Source organism: Papaver somniferum, chromosome 10, assembly GCF_003573695.1.
Source record: "Papaver somniferum cultivar HN1 chromosome 10, ASM357369v1, whole genome shotgun sequence".
Classification (NCBI taxonomy): domain Eukaryota; kingdom Viridiplantae; phylum Streptophyta; class Magnoliopsida; order Ranunculales; family Papaveraceae; genus Papaver; species Papaver somniferum.
In genome coordinates, this window is record NC_039367.1 from 26,800,306 (window position 1) to 26,819,771 (window position 19,466).

General features: G+C 37.4%; 1 protein-coding gene across 1 annotated transcript; it reads left to right on the forward strand.

Moving 5' to 3' along the window:
* Positions 1-3,997: 3,997 nt before the first annotated feature.
* Positions 3,998-12,301, forward strand: LOC113318644 (AMP deaminase-like). Its single transcript, XM_026566838.1, has 19 exons — positions 3,998-4,678; positions 5,453-5,646; positions 6,140-6,329; positions 6,888-7,054; positions 7,156-7,207; positions 7,313-7,440; positions 7,524-7,703; positions 7,868-7,935; positions 8,017-8,159; positions 8,530-8,591; positions 9,170-9,283; positions 9,667-9,807; positions 10,295-10,447; positions 10,576-10,629; positions 10,721-10,831; positions 10,945-11,118; positions 11,225-11,305; positions 11,389-11,487; positions 11,776-12,301. Exons 1-19 carry the CDS (start codon positions 4,192-4,194, stop codon positions 11,842-11,844), a joined length of 2,667 nt encoding a protein of 888 aa, XP_026422623.1. The 5' UTR covers positions 3,998-4,191; the 3' UTR covers positions 11,845-12,301.
* The last annotated feature ends 7,165 nt before the right edge of the window (positions 12,302-19,466 follow it).

The following is a 19,466-nucleotide window of genomic DNA, read 5'->3' on the forward strand; positions in this document are numbered from 1 at the left end:
TAAAATTATTCTTTTTATTGTAAAATTTGAAAATTCTCCTCTACTTTTTTTTAATATGAAATTTCAAGAAAGATTACTATAGGCAAACTACGTTGTCGTATATCTCTTCTCCACTAATTGTCATAGTGGGATCACTCCTTCAATTTGCTGGTCTTTCCTTGAAAGTGAACTAGTTAGTCTTTTCTGGAAACTACTCATAATTCTTGTTCTTAGGAAATGGATACATATATGTATTATTAATTCTTTTTGGTCTTGTGTGTTTATTTATACGAGTTGTTATAGAATAATTGACGCTTAACCTAAAGTTACTCTTACTTCTAACATTTTTGAGGATGGTGAACTCATGACTCATCCACTTTACTTTTAAATTCCTTATATCATCATGATATAAATACTTTTTATCTTATTTTTTCATTAAAACAAAGTAACATTTTTACATGGGGTAGTCAAATGAAATTTCTACAAACTTTCATAGATTTTCTATTTGAGTGACTCTCGAGACTCTCTGAAAGTCTAGAGATTTCTAGTGATTCTCAGAAAGTATTTTACAAGGGGTTGGTCAATTGAGATTTGTGGAGATGTTGAAAGAATTTTAGCGACTTCTAAAATCTCTTGTTAGTCAATAGAGAGTTCTTCAAAATCTTAAACAATCTCTGTTATTGGATTGTGACTTTCTAAAAGTCTTGATAATCTTTGTTATTAAATTTGGAATTTGAAATGAATGATTTATGGTTTTGAAAGACTTGCAGAGACTTTTCTTACAAAATATACCATAAATGGCTAAAAAAAGTCTCTCATAAGTAGGTGATATTTTGAGAGACTTTTAAGGATTAAATATCAAAATATTAAAAACAATAACCAAATAAGCTACATTTAAATTCATAAAAAATGAAAAAAAATTGTTGTCTTCCAAAACCCAATAAGTTTACTAGAGATTCAAATCCTTTATGTTCGTCTCGTTTTGATTTTACTGGAAAAATGGTTACAATTTCTGTTAGCCATGCATGGAATAATATATTTTCATTTAAATATTCATATATTCATTTTGTAAAATAAATGAATATTTTATTCGTCTCATGTGTGTAAGTTGAAATTCATATATTTTTTATTGTCTCAATGAATCACCATAATTCCTTGAAAATAATTCAGAGAGTCTCTCAAAATTTCTAAACTCACGGAGAGTCACCCAAAATCTCTTACATAAAAAGTCTCTGAATACAAATATCAATTGACTAGCCCCTTGTTAGAGAGTATTTATGACTTGTAGAGACAAAAAAAAAATAGATTTGTAAAGAGTTTTTGTGATTTATAGAGACAAAAAATGTATAATATCTAATTAAAAATCTTTGTGTTCATATTTTTTTGACTCAAAAAGGGATAATTTTATTGAGAGAACCACTTCATCACTAAGGAAGTAATGAAGATGGTTTAAAAGATTACAAACAACAACTTAAAGGCAGTTGTCATCAAAAACAAAACAAAAATAAGAAATCAAAACAGGCAATATCCAAAAATATCTAATGAATTATAGCTTCCCAGTTGTGTAGCACCATGTTCAAAGTGATATCTTCAAAAATGTTAGTGCTTACACACCAATTGTATATGAAAGTCTTGACACTGTCATTCAAATTATCCAATTAGCTGTACTTACCGTTGAAAACTCTTGCATTTCTCTCTAACCATACTGTCCACATTATTGCAAATGAGATTATGTCCCATATTTTACTTCTCAAATGTAGATTTCTTCCATTCTTCTCCCCCCCCATTCCCAGATAGTATTTCTTACATTATCCTGAAACACCCATTGTAGACCATAGCCCTCCAAAAAATAGTTCTATATCTCTCTTGTTTTTCATAATGCAGAAACAAATGATTATTTGTTTCAACACTCTTCTTACATAATAAGCATCCATTCACATTAAAAGAGTTTCTCATAGAGTCCATTATTGGTGCAGCATTATAACAAAGAGACCAAACAAAGAAGATTACCTTTTGTGGAACTTTTGGGTTCCAAACACACTTGTATGGAAAAATCAACAAACCATCCTCCTCAAGAGATTTATAGCACTCCTTAACTGAAAACCTTCTTGTCCCATTTTACCAAACTCTGTGATCAGTACCAACTCCACCATTGAAAGTAGATAGCAGATCCAAAAGATGTGCAATGTCTTCAATTTATTTCTCCTTCAAACTCCTGCAAAAAGAAAAATCACAACCATTCCCATTACTGATATTTAACATTTCATGTATAGTAGCATCTTGTACCCTGCTTAGTCTGAAAATATTTGGAAACATGGATTTTATAGATTGGTCATTCAACCAAACATCTTTCCAAAAGAGGCATCTATCTCCACTATGCATTTGGATATTCATATTCTGCTCCACATGGTCCATGCATTTCAAAATTCCACTCCAAAGGCTCTTACCAACTGAATTACTAGTTGTACTAGGGAGAAAACCCTTCTCATTGCCTCCAAACTTGCTGTGAATTATCCCCCTCCATAGTGCTTTTTCCTCATTTCCATATTTCCAAATCCATTTGGCATGTAATGACTTGTTCATGATTCTTATTTTCTTGATTTCTGCACCACCATCTTCTTTTGGCAAGTTAATTTTTTCCCAACCAACCCATCCTTTCCTAGGCTTGTTCTTTATAGATCCCCAAAGAAACTGTCTCATAATCCTCTCCATTTGTTTCTCAACTGAATTTGGAATTTGAAAGAGAGATAAGTAATAAACTGGCAGGCTGGAAAGAACATTTTGTATTAACATTAACCTTCCACCCTTAGATAGATATTTCCTTTGCCACATACTCAATTTCTTCTGAAAATTTTGAAGAATAACATCCCATACTCCCACATCCTTTGACTTACTCCCTAAAGGAATACCCAAATATTTCATAGGGAAAGAAGTAATTGAACACCCAAAAATGACAGCACCTTCCATTGCATTCATATGACTCGAGAAAGTTAAACCTTGCTAGTGATACCCAATGAGACTGATTTTTAGTATATCGTTCGGTCTTTTGTATCGAATTTCCGTGTAAATTTCAGATGCCCTTATTGGCATGCCCTATGATCTATCGAGATTGTTGTTCACTTATTAACATAATGGTCATTAGTACAATGTCATTTGCCCCTCACATCGTCTTGTAATCGAGTCCGTGATAACTTTTTTTATATACTATTTTTTTTTTTGATATGGACAGCGGGGGATTCGAACCCTAACTAATAAATTGGGAGTTCAACCCGTGACCAGCTAGGTTATATTCCCATTTAGGGTTGCACATGGTTCGGTTTTTATCGGTTTTTGGCAAAACCTAAACCGAAACCAAAGTACTCGGTTTTCCAATAATGAAAACCAATGAAACCATATAGCATATTCGGTTTCATTGGTTTCGGTTTCTACTCGGTTTTGTTAAAAACCATACGATTTTTGGTTAACCGAATGATTTATAAACAATAATGTGCCAGTGCTTTATAGTTTACACAAACAGTACACCCAATACTACAAGCGGCAGAAAATTTTACTGGCAACATATCAGAGGCATAAATGACGAGCAACTAAAATGACAGCAAAAGGCTTTAACTCGAATAATCCTCCTAAGAGTCCTAACCATTCATTAACTACAATTTATCAGTGTGAAAAGATTCATTCTGCTATGATCACAATTAATCGGTTAACCAATCGGTTTTTGGTTCGGTTTTGAGATAAAATCTAAACCGAAACCAATACTTTTGGTTATCTGAAACAGACAACCATTAATAAACCATAACAATATGGTTTCGGTTCGGTTTAAAATCTTCGGTTTCGGTTTCAGTTTTCGGTTTTGGTTCGGTTTTGTACAGCCCTGTTGCCGGTTGGTTAAATCAATCAATATCCCTTTGTTCACGGGAGAAGAAAAAAAACCAAATGACTCGAGCAAGTCAACAAACGCCTGAGCGATTACTAGTATCTGAATTGACCTCTTAATTCAGCCTTCCTCGGAGCCCAAATTTCATAGCCCGTTGCAAAATGAAGCTTCGGTAGTTAAACGAGTAAAGTTCCACTACTTTCTGTCTTTCCCTTGAATCATTTTTTCGATTCTTTCGAATCAAAATCGAGAGAAACAAAAACGAAACGAGAGAAATCTCCAGAAAAATAAAATAAAATACAAGTTAGGATAATTAGGTTTTTGTTTTTCAGGTAAACATGGTGGAATCAACTCCACCATCACTGCAACTAGCCATGGCTGCTTTCGTAGGAGCTTCATTAATGGCTGTATCTGCTTTCTACATTCACAAACGAAGCGTTGATCAGATTCTTCAACGTCTCATTGAAATCAGAAAGTTACCACCACCATCATCTCAACCTAAAAAACGACCAGTTTCAGTGTACAGCGAGGAAGAAGAAGAAGAGGACGAAGTGGAAGAAGAGTATGAAGAAGAAGATGAAGAAATTGAAGTAGACATTGGTTCAGATTCAGAAATAAATCAAAGATTAAGGAATCAGAGATATTCTAGGGCAGGTGGCGGTGGTTGTTGTTCGTCATCTTTACCTAATGTAGCGATGATTAACCATTGGATGAGTGATCAAAATGATAGTAATCCGATACGCTTTTCGCAATCGTCTTCTTCTTTTAGTCATATGAATTCGATTCCTCTTGGATTGCCGCCACTGCAAACTGTCCAGAGAGTTGGTATGGATTCTCAATCTCTATTTTGTTTTATGTTAATGGTATGAAATTTAATCACTAGGATTTATATTTATGTTTGATTTTATCGTGGAATCGGTATAAACTGATGAAACAGTAAAATAATCTTCAAAATCGGTATAAACAACTAAGCTGAAGTCTGTAAAGTTAAACTGTTTTGGACTGAGTTAGATGTAAAGTACAGCTTGATTACAAAATGTATTAGCTTGTTTTATGTTAATGGAATGAAATATAATCACTAGGATTCAGTTTTATATTTGATTTTATCTGTGGAAATCGGTACAGACTGATGACATAGTAAATAGAGTATTTTGTTTAGTTAGTTGAGGAAGTACACACTGGAAAGTAAAATAAACTGAGTTAAATGTAAATTGTAGCTTTATTAGAAAATGTAATAGTTTTGGGAAATTTGTGAAGTTGAGATAATGGAGAGAACTAGATGAAATCCAAGAGTTCAAAATAATCAGGGTCAGTGATTAACTGTATTCAATCGCTTGGTTATTGGCTGTTGTTTAGGTGAAGTAGTACAACAAATACATTTGGCTGCCAGGAAAAAGTTCATGTTCTATCTGTCATATTTCTTATCTTGAGACTTAAATTCGTTTGCATGCATTTGATCTCGATTTAACTAGTTTATGCTATCTACTCGTGCTGTTAGAAAGAGAGAGGTTGTTGCATATCACTTACTTATGTTGGTTCTACATTAGCACTTTTCCTTGTGCTTGCACCGAATTTTTGATTGTGGTTTTACTTTTGCAGGAAGCCACCAGTCTCTTAAGCATTCTGGATCTAGATCGAGATTGGCATCTGTCGGAAAACCATCAACCCCAAAATCAGCAGGTGGTGCTGCATTTGAAAGTCTAGAGGAGTCCGACGATGAGGACACTTTACTTTCGAACGAAGAGGATCAGGATCTTAGTTATGATAATGTGGATTCTGCTCCAGTTGACTATGTAAGTGCGCTTGACATATTACTTCCACTCAATGATATATCTATGTTTAGAGTTGGACCAGAATCATGCTTTCATTATAATATGGGATGGGATTTTCAACATGATAATCTCAGGAATGCACATTTTCAGTCTTATTAAAATTTGTTCAACTATATTTTGTGTTTCACAATCCTTAACAGGAATCATAGAAATTCTGTGGATATAAATTGCTCAAAACTAAAGATAATCCATGTATGATCTCCTTAAGAGAAGCATCCAGCCTGTCATGACCTGAGACAAAACTTATGCTCTCTTGAACGTAGAAGGTTCTGATATGCTGGTATTTGAAACAAAAAGCTCTCAGTAGAGACTTTTAAAGCAAAATGTTTACACTTTTTTTTCTCCTCTAACTCTTTCTGATTTCTTATTTTTAACCATATGCATATTGGATATTTAAATGACTACATTTTAGAAAGTGTACAGAACTAAGTGTCTTTATTTTTATTTATAACAGGGAGCAAGTTCGAATATCCAAGATTCAACTGCTGTTCCATTTGAAGTTGCTACTGCTCAAGATGCCAAATATAGAGCAACTGTAAGCAGATCACTTGGTAACACAAATCTTAATGACAACCAAAACCTACTTATAGCTCCAATGCAAGTTGGGAAGACAGATAGTATTAGAGTTGTTATTCCTCTGAAAGGTACAGCAATCTTTTCTAGTCTTCTAGACACCTTAAACCAAATTTTATTGATGCATATCACCTTAAGCTTTCATATTTTAGTTATCTTTGTGTGAGGTTGTTATTTGTTATTGTTGCTGCCATATCCATATATTGAAGTTAGTCTAAGTGAGGTTGTGAAGGGAATCGATGGGATACTCTTACGTTCTCATCCAAGATATAGCAGTATCTAAGAACTCATGTAAAATCAATGATTGATATTGTTTGGCATTCTTCTATAGTATTTTTGATGCATACAAAGCTTAGAAGTAGAAAAATAACATGACTTTTATCGTCCATTTTGTTTGAAACTTTTTGGTTACGTGTCTAAGTTGGATCTTCCATCTCTAAAACATCTAAAATCTTTATCTGAATTTAAGTCCTCAGTTTCTGATTCTAAGAGGAGTTTTGGCTTTGAATAGCTATTGTCAATCAAATAAAAGACTGTTGAGCTTTGTGTTCAACAGTATTATTTTTGTATGGATATGTTCTCTGGCTCTAAGTTGTATGTTCTTTGCATGTTAAATTTTCAAAATTTAGAAGCATCAAGAGGAGAGGAGGAAGAAGTTTGTAAAATGATTCACGAATGTCTAGAATTACGGGAGAAGTATGTTTATAGAGAAAACATTGTCCCATGGAGGAGAGAAACAACTGCAGAATTGCCAAACAAAGATCCATTTCACTTCGAGCCTGTTAAACCATCCGAGGTGAGTTTATTTTACGAAGGGTGTTTTCAGTGTACTAGTCAATAAAATTCATTTCTGCTGTTACAAAAGGAGTATCCTTACTTTTTTAACCTATGGAGCAGCATGATTATAGGATGGAGGATGGTGTTGTCCATGTTTATGCAAATAAAGATGGTAAGAGATGCAAATTGTTGTCTTCTTTTTTATTTCTCAAGTATTTGACTGCAATGAAATGGGTCACTACATAGATTGTTTCATTATGTGTCAATGTTTCTTCAGCAACGGAAGAGCTGTATCCTGTTGCAACTGCAACAAGATTTTTTACCGATATGCATCATGTTTTAAAAATTATATCCATTGGAAATGTCCGCACTGCATGTCATCACAGATTGAGGCTTCTCGAGGAGGTAAACCTTTTAAACTCTGGATGAATATGTACTGTTATAATCAAAGAATTTGGTTTTAAAGTACTGATTTACATGTTCCGCAGAAGTTCCGTCTTCACATGTTGATTAATGCTGATCGGGAATTTTTGGCTCAAAAGAGTGCACCCCATCGAGATTTTTACAATGTTAGAAAGGTTGATACGCATATACATCATTCAGCTTGCATGAATCAGAAGCATCTTCTACGCTTCATCAAGTCAAAGCTGAGAAAAGAACCTGATGAGGTACTCTATTTTCTATTTTGCAAAGATTGTTCAGCCAGTATCTATAACCCCCCTTTGATCAATGTATTAAAGACTGACACCCTGCTAACTTTTCTGTCTTTAAATAGCTTCTTTGATTTTAAACATTGAACTTACATTCAATATTTCATTGAATTACCATGCAGGTTGTCATTTTCCGGGATGGAAAATACCTAACTCTTAGGGAAGTCTTTGAAAGTTTGGATTTGACAGGGTATACTTTGAGTCCTTTCGTTTATAATGCTCATTAAATACCAATGTTTCCGCTTTTAATACTCTTTAGTGGCATGTGCAGATATGACCTTAATGTTGATTTATTGGATGTGCATGCCGATAAAAATACGTTCCATCGTTTTGACAAATTCAATCTCAAGTATAATCCTTGTGGACAGAGCAGACTCAGAGAAATCTTCTTAAAACAAGATAATCTTATCCAAGGTCTGGAAGACATGGATTTTGAATTTTAGTAACAAAATAGGTTTTCAAACTGAAACTGAAAGAAGACAATTAGGTTTTTACACTGATAGTTTTGGAGTACTTCATGCCATTCCCTTGTAGTATCTTGGCACTAATCGATTTGTTGGATAATATCCGGTAGTTTATTGGTTACTCAGAGTCTTAAAAATTGGTATTTTACTTTGAGACAAAAGCCGTTTGTTACAAAAGGTGTTGCATTTATTTGATATTAATTAATTTTCAAGATAGGACATCTCTGTTGGTTTGGGCGTATGACGAAATCAGGTTTATATTGGATTTTACTTTCCATCTGATCTTACTATATGGTTGTGTTGTGAATCAACGATTCCAGGGCGTTTCTTGGCTGAAGTGACGAGGGAAGTTTTGAATGATCTCGAAGCAAGCAAATACCAGGTTGGTGCACTAATATATTAGACGTCTTTATACCAATTTATGACTTTTAGCAGACCTCTTAGACTTCCTTTTGGATAATTATTAGAGTACCAAGATGTCTGGAAGTTATGGAAACACAATATCTCCTTTACCGAGTGCATATAACCTCTTATATATTTAATTTGTTATCTCCGTTTCTGCTCATGGACTGATAGACATGTCTTAGTATTAGGCTATTTGAGCCACCAACTCTTCACTAAACCTGTTTGAATGCGGTCTTTACTGTGTCTTGTTCGACCCTAAGCAAGCTTGTGGAGGGAAACATTATTCTGCTCGTATGATCTACTCAACCGATTATTCTTCTGGTTCAGACTGTTGAGTATCTATCAACCACAATATGTCCTATAAATGATTGAATTGATATACTTGTAACGGAGATAGATTTCAAACTCATGCAAAGGAACTACCTTAAAGATCTTATCATTTTACAAAGTTCTATTAATCTGATTTCTGTTTATAGCATTAGTTCCGTCATTTAAATTGAATTTGCAATTATGTTGGAAAGTGTTAACTAATTCTATCCACTTCACGATCCTCAGATGGCAGAGTACCGTGTGTCCATCTATGGAAGGAAACAAAGCGAGTGGGACCAGTTGGCCAGTTGGTTCATTAATAATGAGCTTCACAGTGAAAATGCAGTTTGGTTAATTCAGGTTTGTAGTTCATCAGTTTCCTTTTTGCATGTATGGCATTTTATTTTAGTTTTTCTTCTTAGACTTGAGTATTTCACAGTAACGGATTACTGTTCTGTTTTCAAACACTTCAGTGTATGTGGTCGAGCATTGCTTTGAGAAACACATACTGTTAGAGTCTAAGGTTTAATGTGTTATCTCTGCTGAGCTGATTGGGATTGTTATTATGTAGCTGTAGGTGAGCTTATGCAGAGTTCTCGCGTGCTATTTATAATGTTATGAATTAATACCAAAATGATGGATTCTTTCCGTTCTTCTCTAGTTAATTACTCATTTCTTTTATTATCACGTAATGGATCATTGTATTACTGAAGCTTACATTCTTTTGGTGTTTCGTATTTCAGCTGCCGCGATTATACAATATTTACCGGAAAATGGGAACTGCTACATCCTTCCAAAATATTTTAGATAATGTGTTTCTTCCACTTTTTGAAGTCACTGTTGATCCAAATTCTCATCCTCAGCTACATGTATTCCTAAAGCAGGTTTGTTTGTCTGCTTAATTCTGCTTTTTTAAACACATTAGATTTCAAGAGCTTCTTTATATCTGTTGGAAAAAATTGGCTTTCCATGGCTTTCTTCATATTTACGTGTGAACTATCAGTTTTAAGTTATTATGAGACAAGCATGAATTGGAGCGTCAGTCAGATCTGCATATCGTTGACGTGTAAAACGAGAAAGAGATTGATGATTATAACATTTTAAGCCATACATGTAAGAAATTGAATGACCAAAGATAAAGCAAGATGTTACGATTGTATAAATTTGTATTGTTTATCTATTGGTTTGGTGCATCTTATGCATACTTTTGTACTTGTGGTAATTCAGAACACCACGTAGTGTATTTTATCCCGTAGAAGCACACAATAACTACATTATGAAGAATATTTACTTGTACGGCTGTACCTACTTGATAGTACTAGTACTAGATATAAGATGTGTATTCATTGCAGTCTTAATTTCTCATTGCAGGTAGTAGGCTTTGATCTTGTAGATGACGAAAGTAAACCTGAGAGGCGTCCTACTAAGCACATGCCCACTCCCGCTGAATGGACAAATGAATTTAATCCTGCTTACGCCTATTACACATATTATTGCTATGCGAATTTGTATACCCTCAACAAGGTTTGCGTTCTCTTTTCGGTTTACTAGTTGACATACAAAATGTAGAAAATCTAAGCAAAAATAAGAAAGAAGAAGTTAGTAGGTGGGGATAACCAGCAAATATCTTGTTCTTTCTTTCCGTGTTGCAGCTTCGGGAATCAAAAGGAATGCCTACAATCAAACTCCGGCCTCACTGTGGAGAGGTTTCTCTTCTACTGAGCTTTTTAATTTCCATGTCATTGACGCACATACTCCCTATTAATGCTTCGACTTGTTCTTAATCTCTTTAATTAGGCTGGAGATACTGATCACTTGGCTGCTGCATTCCTTCTATGCCACAATATTGCACACGGGAATAACCTTAGGAAGTCTCCCGTCTTGCAATATTTATATTACCTTGCTCAGGTTTACCGCTTTGCCCTCTATTTGGTTACTCAGATTAAACTTTGACTTGCAGCTTAACTGCTATGTTGTTCTTCAGTTTTGTTATTTAAGTGGTTTTGCTCTCATTATTTCAGATTGGTTTGGCGATGTCACCATTGGGTAACAATTCTTTATTTCTGGATTATCGCAAAAACCCCTTCCCGATGTTCTTTCAACGTGGCCTTAATGTTTCACTCTCAAGTGATGATCCTCTTCAAATTCATTTGACTAAAGAAGCACTTGTAGAGGAATATAGTGTTGCAGCTCAAGTATGATAATTGTTGATTATTGACATTTTGTCATTCGACCATGTTCATAATCTACATCAGATTTGTCAATGTTACTTGCTAAAACCCCACTGATTTCTTTTTTCAGGTTTGGAAGCTCACCGCTTGTGATATTTGTGAGATAGCAAGAAACTCAGTCTATCAATCTGGATTTTCCCATTCTGCCAAGGTACCAAACTAGATGACTATCCAGTGTTTGGCATTTGCTTTTTCCGGTATTGATAATATTTTCTTTTTTTTACCGATTTGCAGTTACACTGGCTTGGGGACGAATATTTCAAACGAGGCCCAGATGGAAATGATATACACAAAACAAATGTACCGCATATGAGGGTCTCCTTTCGACATGAGGTATAATTTCTATCTCTTGTTACTTCTTCATTATTGTGCAGTAAACAACGCTACCACGCATCTGAATGACAAATTGGGATCAACTGTCATGTTCCACTCTGTGAGTTGCAAATGGTGCTAGTTAAGTCTTGCGCGTTAAGTCTGCCTGCAAATTACAGAGTGAACACACTTTGTTTGTCATCCAATTTATATCAGAATCTGACAATTCCCCTCATGATAGTGTTGCTGTTCTAGTTCTCTTTTCTATTTTTCTTTTTTCCATCTCATAAATGTGTTTAAATTTTGCAGACATGGATGGAGGAGATGCAGTTTGTGTGCTGCGGAAAAGCCGTCTCTCCTGAAGATGTGGAACCTTAGAACACAAATCAATGGTATAGGAGAAGTTTGTGCAGGAATTCACCGCAGCTTCAGTCTGGAGCATGCAAAGCTACCAGCAGCACTGGACACAACCACCCAAAAACTTGGGCTTTCTGAACTCAGTTTTTGGGGTCCCTTTATTCTATTTTAAAGAGCGATCATACAGCGATGATTTGAGAGCTAAATTTGGTGAAGATGGTCCGGGTAGAAAATAAAGATCTCGCGGCTCTTGATCTCCAATTTTAACATTATTTTTCTGATTTTAGTTATTATGGAATAGTTGACCTTAATGGTGAAACCATCAATCAAATCTTTTTAACAATATTACGAGTGGATGAAACATAAATTTGCAAGGATGGAGAATAATTTCCTCTGGAATATGATTATATTATCTCATCCATTTTAAGATGTGATTTCCATCTCAAAGGTTCACATTTTAATTTTTTTAAGGATTTACTAATTCTTGTCTTGTGTTCCATACTTCCATTTATCCACTGATATAAAGAACTGGATTTTAGGCCTCAGAGTAAAATCTCTGGAGAGGCAAGTTTGTTTTGCTAATATCAACAATCACCAGGTGCTAGGATTCCCATTTTTTTTTTTTGGTCTTTTTTCAATCACAATTGCTTAAATGAGATTTACCAAATTCACTTGTTCCTGCCAAAACACTTTATAAATTGGCCAAAATCTTGTGTTTAGTCCTTAAGGGTCAGACTTCAGCTAGTAGCTAGTAGTATATTTGTATAACTAAAGTGTTCTGCTCAAAGCCAAGCCAATTAATTAGATTAGTAAATTTGGCAGGATATTGTGGCGTTCCAGATGCGCCAAAGAGAGAAAACTGCAAAACAAATCGGCTCATGAAGGGACATGTTAGTTATGGTAGTAGGCATGTTGGAGTCTAGAGCAAACCAAATTCTTTTCATGACCCGACACAATGAATGGACAGGTGGTTCAAAATTCCAGGAGCAGCCTTAGGGAGAGGTCATATATCATTAGTGTTGGGGACATGTCTGGCAAGACTACTATTTAACAGGACGACATTCAATGACACATTTCTATAAGAAATGAAGGATTTTAAGAGGAAGTTCTGTTTTCCACAATAGATTCTAGTACAGCAGATACTTCTGACGAGAAAATAAACTGCGTGTTTTTCTTGTGGTCCTTCTGTTCCTTGGAGCTGGTGATGCATGAAGAGCACTTGCTGGGTTATGAAGTTAACTGGACCTCGCAATCCTTCCCAAGGTAGGAGATGAAACCATTCTTGGGAACAAGATGATGCCGCCTCTCTTGCAATTCCGCTTCAATTACACCATCAAGGTGGGGACGAAAGAGAGAGAATATCCATTTACATTTGGTGCCAACCCCCAGCACAGGTGAGATCTCAAACCAAGAATAGGAGGCGTAACGAAGATTTAAAGAAGTTTCTCAACAATGTTCCAGAAGCTCAGTGGACTTGCGAGAGTAGACTACCTTTTACTCCTGTAGATTTTTAGATGCTAGAGTGTGAATTTTTAAGACACGGGTTCCATCTAAGTTCATCCTGACCAACAATTGGAATCCTGATACTAGTTATTTCTCGAACAGTATTACAATCAAAAAGAGCATTTAATTTTTTCAAGTCCCATTTTTTGTTGTTATGGTCTGTAAGCTGACTTTAAGTTTTCATGGAGGCAGAAACAAACTTAGAATTAGGAGGGTGATTCATGGATGAAATCCAATAATATTTCCAGATAGATATGTCATTGCCACTCCCCACTTCCAGCAACAATTCTTTCTGACAGTTTCAAGTCCCTAACACATTCCTCTATACACCCAGGAACCCTGACTAGAGTTAGTACAAATCAATGGGGAGGATTACTATTAGGAAATATTTGTACTTTAAAATCCTAGATAGCCAGAATTTCAGTTTTCTTTATATTCAGTTTTCTACATATCAATAAGTTTCTTAGGCATAGGAAACATAAGTTGTGTACATGAGCTCTAAACTAACCAAGCCGCAGTTCAACGACAAGGGAACAGTAGCTACAGGTAATAAGTAAAGAATCGACATTTGATATTACACAAGCCGAAATCGCACAGCTTATAATCAATAGGAACAGACTGTTGAAAATAAAAAGAAAACATACTGAAAAACAAAACAAAAACATACTAATCAGCACCAGATTTCATAAAGAAAAACTAGGTGATTAATATAAATAGATGCGAGTTTTGAGTTCGGTGAAGTGACGAACTTTTATCTTCTACTTCTGTATACACATGATTCATCTTCCGCCACATGTTGAAGGAAGTACACGTGGAAGACATGCGGCAGTAGGTCATCAAGATACGATGCCACGTCCCAACATCCAGGAAACCCCTATCGCTTATATCTGTCATCTTCACGATGATCCAATGACTCAGGATCAGGGAGCACTGAAAGAACAAGCGACCGCGAAGTACTGAAGAGCACCCAAAGATCTGCTTTATCCCATCTCAAGGCAGACCCAAGACCAACGATGGAGATTAACTCCTCTGATGAAGATGTGACAGGGGCATCAGACATCTGTCTGACGCGTGCGGACCATCCCAACCACCAGCATAAAATACCATAGGCATAGGGTACGTGTCAATCGATCTGTGGATGAGAAAGAAGTGACCCATCGTCATCTGGCATAGCCGTTGGGGGCATCGGTTCAGAACGAGGATACCAGCGGCATCGGTACAAAGAACGAGAAGATAAGGTTGCAACTATCTCTGACAGTGGGCCCCATATATCAACCCTATAAATACCCCTCTCCACTAAGAGAGAGGGGGTGAAAGAATTCTTAGTAAAGATAGGAGAGAGAAATATGAAGAGTAAGTAGGAGCTCCATTTACCCTTTTAGCTTCGTATTTTAGACACAATCATTCGACTATCTTTGTAATTCCCAGATACATAGTGAAACACCAACCCCCGTGGACGTAGGCCTTAGTGCTGAACCACGTAAATCGTTGTCTCATTTATATTTCAGCACTTTACTCATTTTACCGCTTTTATTATTATACTCAGTGATATGTGCTTCGTAGATATGAAATGGCACGGAATCACACTCTATGGACTAGACAATGACGAGTCCGAAGACTCTGAGTCGATGAGTCGTTGTATTTGCATCATTTCATATCTGATTTATTCACCTTAACGTTTTTATCCTCAAATGCGATATTGTTTGTGTACACGTGGACTTCATCGTGATTTATGTGTTCACAATCTGGCGCTAGAAACAGGGACTCTGTCCCGGTAAAAGATTTATCTTATCCCGTGACTTTACGCACTCTTTCTGTTCCAATCACCGTTCTTTGAAAATAACAGCTCCTGAAACAGCTTCAGCACGCATCGATTTCTTTCAACAATCAAATCTATGGGTAGATCCACTTTCATTTTTATGGGATCTACATTTTCAAAATATTTTCAAGTATTTATCTTTGAAAATCAAACCCATGCGTAGATCTACCTTCATTTTTATGTGATCTACATTTTCAAAATATTTTCAAGTTTTTATCCTTGAAAATCAAATCTACGGGTAGATCCTCTTTCATTTTTACGGGATCTACGCTTTCAAAATATTTTCAAGTTTTTATCTTTGAAAATCAAATCCATGCATAGATCTACCTTCATTCTTGTAGGATCTTCGTTTTCAAACTGTTATCTTTGTTATGGGATTTTCCTCACTTCCTGTAAATGCTCGGCTTAGACTAACTCTAACCCAACCCATGCGGATGTCGTTTCTTCGATGGTGATTTATTTGTGCGGAAAAAAAAGAGAATAGAAGATGGAAAAAACGAAGGATATAGGAAAAATCAAAGCATCGTCAAAAGAAACACCAAGAACGACACCAGTTATGACACGCCGTAAACAAAAAGGTTAAAAGACGAAGGCTCCAAACCAGAAGCCAGATACAGCGGAAATCACCTCACCAATAGACACCAATGCAATAGCAGCGGCAACGGTCAAAGCTTTGGCGGCCAAAGCCAATGCGACAAAGAAAACAACGACATCTCGTGCCCACGAACGACATGAAGGATTTGCGGACTCAACAATGCAACAACCAACATTCGGAATGCCACCAAAAAATGAGCTGAGCCAAACTCTACTAGTTATCCATTCCCCGCTGACAGAAAACCAACCAGCGCTCCCTCGTGTCGAACTCCCTGTAACAACCACCGATCCGCCTAATCCTTTGATTCAAATGTTTGATGAAGATCATACTGTGGCCATTAGAATACAAAGGCAGGTCGGAACTCCGAACGAAGGATCAAATCATTCCCCCCAACTGATGGCGGAGCTTGAGGAATTAAAGAAAAACCAAAAGGTGTACGCGGATGCCGTAGCATTGCTAGCTCGAGAAAACCAAGAACTCAAAGACAAGATTGCCCAGAGCTTAGAAGCGGCCCCCCAGCATGATAAATCCAAGTCTAAGGCTCCTGAGCCTAATCGCGATCAACGAATCATCTTGACGAACGCCAATAATCCCGAACCATTGAATCGAAAAGCGTCCAGAAGAAACGGATCATCCGACCCAGATTACGATCTCGATGATTCAGACTACTTCGATAGTGAGAACCGAAGACCGGGACGATCCAGGATCCAAGAAGATCATCAGCGGGCAATGGAAGATCTTCGTACGAAGATGATGGATGAAATCAAACAGTTGAAAGCTAGACAAGGGGGAGGAAGACTTGAAGAGGTGATGAGAGAAGCTAGCACCACACCTCTGACCCACCACCTGGCAAAAGCGCCCATCCCCGAAAAGTGTCCCGTCCCAGCATTCGAATGTTACGACGGATCTAGTGACCCTGCAGCTCATCTTCGGTACTATAATCGCGTCTTAGCCCGATGGGAGCAAAACGATGCATTCCTTTGCAGATAATTTCCTTCAAGTATAAAGGGGTCGGCACTATCTTGGTTTGAAAACTTACCGACCAATTCCATCGATTCTTACAGCCAGATCACTGAGAGATTCTTAAGAACGTACACGTACAACAAGGCTATCAACGCCGGTATGGACAAGCTCTTTTCGATGGAAATAGCTTACAAGGAGACGATCAGGGAATATACCGACAGGTGGCACAATATTTGTCAAGCTATAGGGAACGTAGATCCAGTGGTTAGCATCAATTGTTACAAGTGGGGTTTGGATAGAATGAGCTATCTATTCGCTGAGATCCATGGAAGTGTGCCAACAACCGAAGGAGATCTTCAAATCATCATCGAGAAGCATGCCTGTTTGGAAGAAATTCAGCAAAAAAATCCAAGGGCTCAAACGCAGAGATCGAATCGGACCAACTCAGCCGAACAAGTCAGCGGATCCAAAAGGGGTAACTTCGCAGAACGTCCACGCGAAGATAACAGAGGACAAAGATATGATCGTCGGCGTGACGATCGGAAATTCGAAGACCAAGTCTTCATAAAATTGAATGCCAACTACACTCGCGTCCTACAAAGAAATCAAGGATCGAGAAGGTCCGGAATGGCCTTGGTCCAAAGGGAACCAGACCCCTAGGACCGAGAAATCAAGAGATTACTATGAATATCACTGTTTTAACGGCCATCAGATCGACAAATGCAAAAATCTCAAAATAATGATCCAAAAGTTGATTGACGCAGGCGACCTCAGGCAGTACATACAGAAGGAATATAACGAAGATAGGACCAAACGAAGCAAGCAAGTTCAACTGCCAGAGGGAAACCAAACACTCAACACCATCTCATGTTCCGAAGCTACATGACCCTCGCTAACAGCACAGATAGGGAAAAGGTTAAGGAAATAATTCGAAGACTACTGTGAATTATACAAGATCGATGGGGTGGAAGTGGACGAACACGAGCAATGGATGAACGCGCCTATGACCTTCGATGCAGAAGACATCAAGGAGGATATGGAAGATCACAACGACCCCTTGGTCCTCACCTTACTAGTGGCATGATGCAACATCAAGAAGATCCTCATTGATGGAGGGAGTTCAGTTAACGTTCTATTGTACGACACATTCAAGCGAATGGAGCTTAACGACGAACATCTGATGTCTTTGTATTATATCATCTACGGGTTCAATGGGGCACCTACCAAGACGTTAGGAGATATTGTTTGCAAGTAGACGCAGGACCAATGAAAGTTGATACTCGATTCAGTGTAGTGGACGCTCCTTCCCCCTATAATGCCATCATTGGCCGAAGATGGGTGCACAAGCTCAAAGGAGTGGCATCAACCTATCACCGGTACCCTAGATTTCCGACACCCGAAGGGGTAATGGAAATAAAGGGAGATCAGGCCACCGCTCTGGAATGCCAGGCTCTAAAAAATCAACTCAATAATGAACAAGATGAGCAACGAAAATCCCGAAGAGCCCGAAACAAAGAGGCTGCGAAGGAGAAGGCAATTGATCTTTATCTCGAAAAAATTTCTTGAAGGAGTCTGACAAAGGAGAGCATCGTTCTAAACGCTGAGGAAAGTACTTCGACAGCAAAGGAGGCTGAAGAGCCTACCAAATAGCAATTAAATAATGTCCCTCTCCTAGGGGAACCAAATCCTACGCTCACACCCGTAGAACCCGTGAAGGAGATCAATATAGAGACCGAAGAAAATCCGAAGATGATCAAGATAGGGACCTTAATGGACAAAGAAAGAGAGATATCCCTGATCAAGTTTCTCAAGGAATACGCAGATATGTTTGTGTAGAAATTAGGAGACATGCCATGGATTGATCCGAGGATAATTTGGCACAAGCTTCGTATAAAGATAGGTGATGGGTGCTAAAAAGTGCATATTTATATATATTTTTCTTGGCATTTAACTCATCTTTTGTGCTCTAATTCTCCATTTTAACCCATATTCTGTATTTTCATTGTTTTCAAGAATAAATCTTTTTATTAATTAATTTTGCATTTTTAGGTACCAAATAAAGTTTGGATGAATAGCGGAGCGAAAAGAGCAAAGACACGGGAAAAAGCCGGAGGAAACTCTAGCGGAAAAGAAGTGCAGAACGCGGTATGGAAGACTCAAGGATGAAAATGGGGCTTAAAAAGGAAGAAATCGTTCTTAAAGAAGAAGTGGGCTCAAGATTACCTAATCCCAAATCCAATTCCTAAACCCAAACCCATATCCTAAACCCAAAATTCAATACCCAAACCCGTTTTCCTTCTTAACCGTAAGATTGGATCCATTCCATCATCCAACGGTCGCTGCGTCATCGTGCATCAGATTTCGATGCATCTGACCAACACTACAACACCTAACCCCATCTGGTGCCGTCAGGTTTGTTGTATCACTAAATCTAACGGTCGCTCAGAGCTTGTTTACATCGTGCCGTTCGATTTAATTAGTAAGTGATTATCCAACGGATCTCCTCGTTGCGCATCAATTTCAGATGATTCCGCTCAACACCCTAGCAACCGAACCCTTATACCCCAAAACAAACAGCCCCTAACCCATTCTTCTCTCGAGCTCTTCTTCCCCTTCTTCCCAAAATTTGCAGAGCCTGCAAATCCCTTTCCCCGACCATGGCAGAGCTGCTCTCTTCCTCCACCTCGAGCTTCACCACTTCCACCTTCACCCGACATCCCAGAAACCAAAACCCACCACTCTAAACTCTATCTCTCTCACCTC

What these genes read in the sequence shown, in the direction of transcription:
- LOC113318644 (XM_026566838.1), top strand. Translation starts at nt 4,192, where the DNA reads ATGGTGGAATCAACTCCACCATCACTGCAACTAGCCATGGCTGCTTTC. An exon ending in TCCGGCCTCACTGTGGAGAG is followed by an intron (nt 10,630 to 10,720) that starts GTTTCTCTTCTA and finishes CTCTTTAATTAG; the next exon opens with GCTGGAGATACTGATCACTT. An exon ending in AATATAGTGTTGCAGCTCAA is followed by an intron (nt 11,119 to 11,224) that starts GTATGATAATTG and finishes TTCTTTTTTCAG; the next exon opens with GTTTGGAAGCTCACCGCTTG.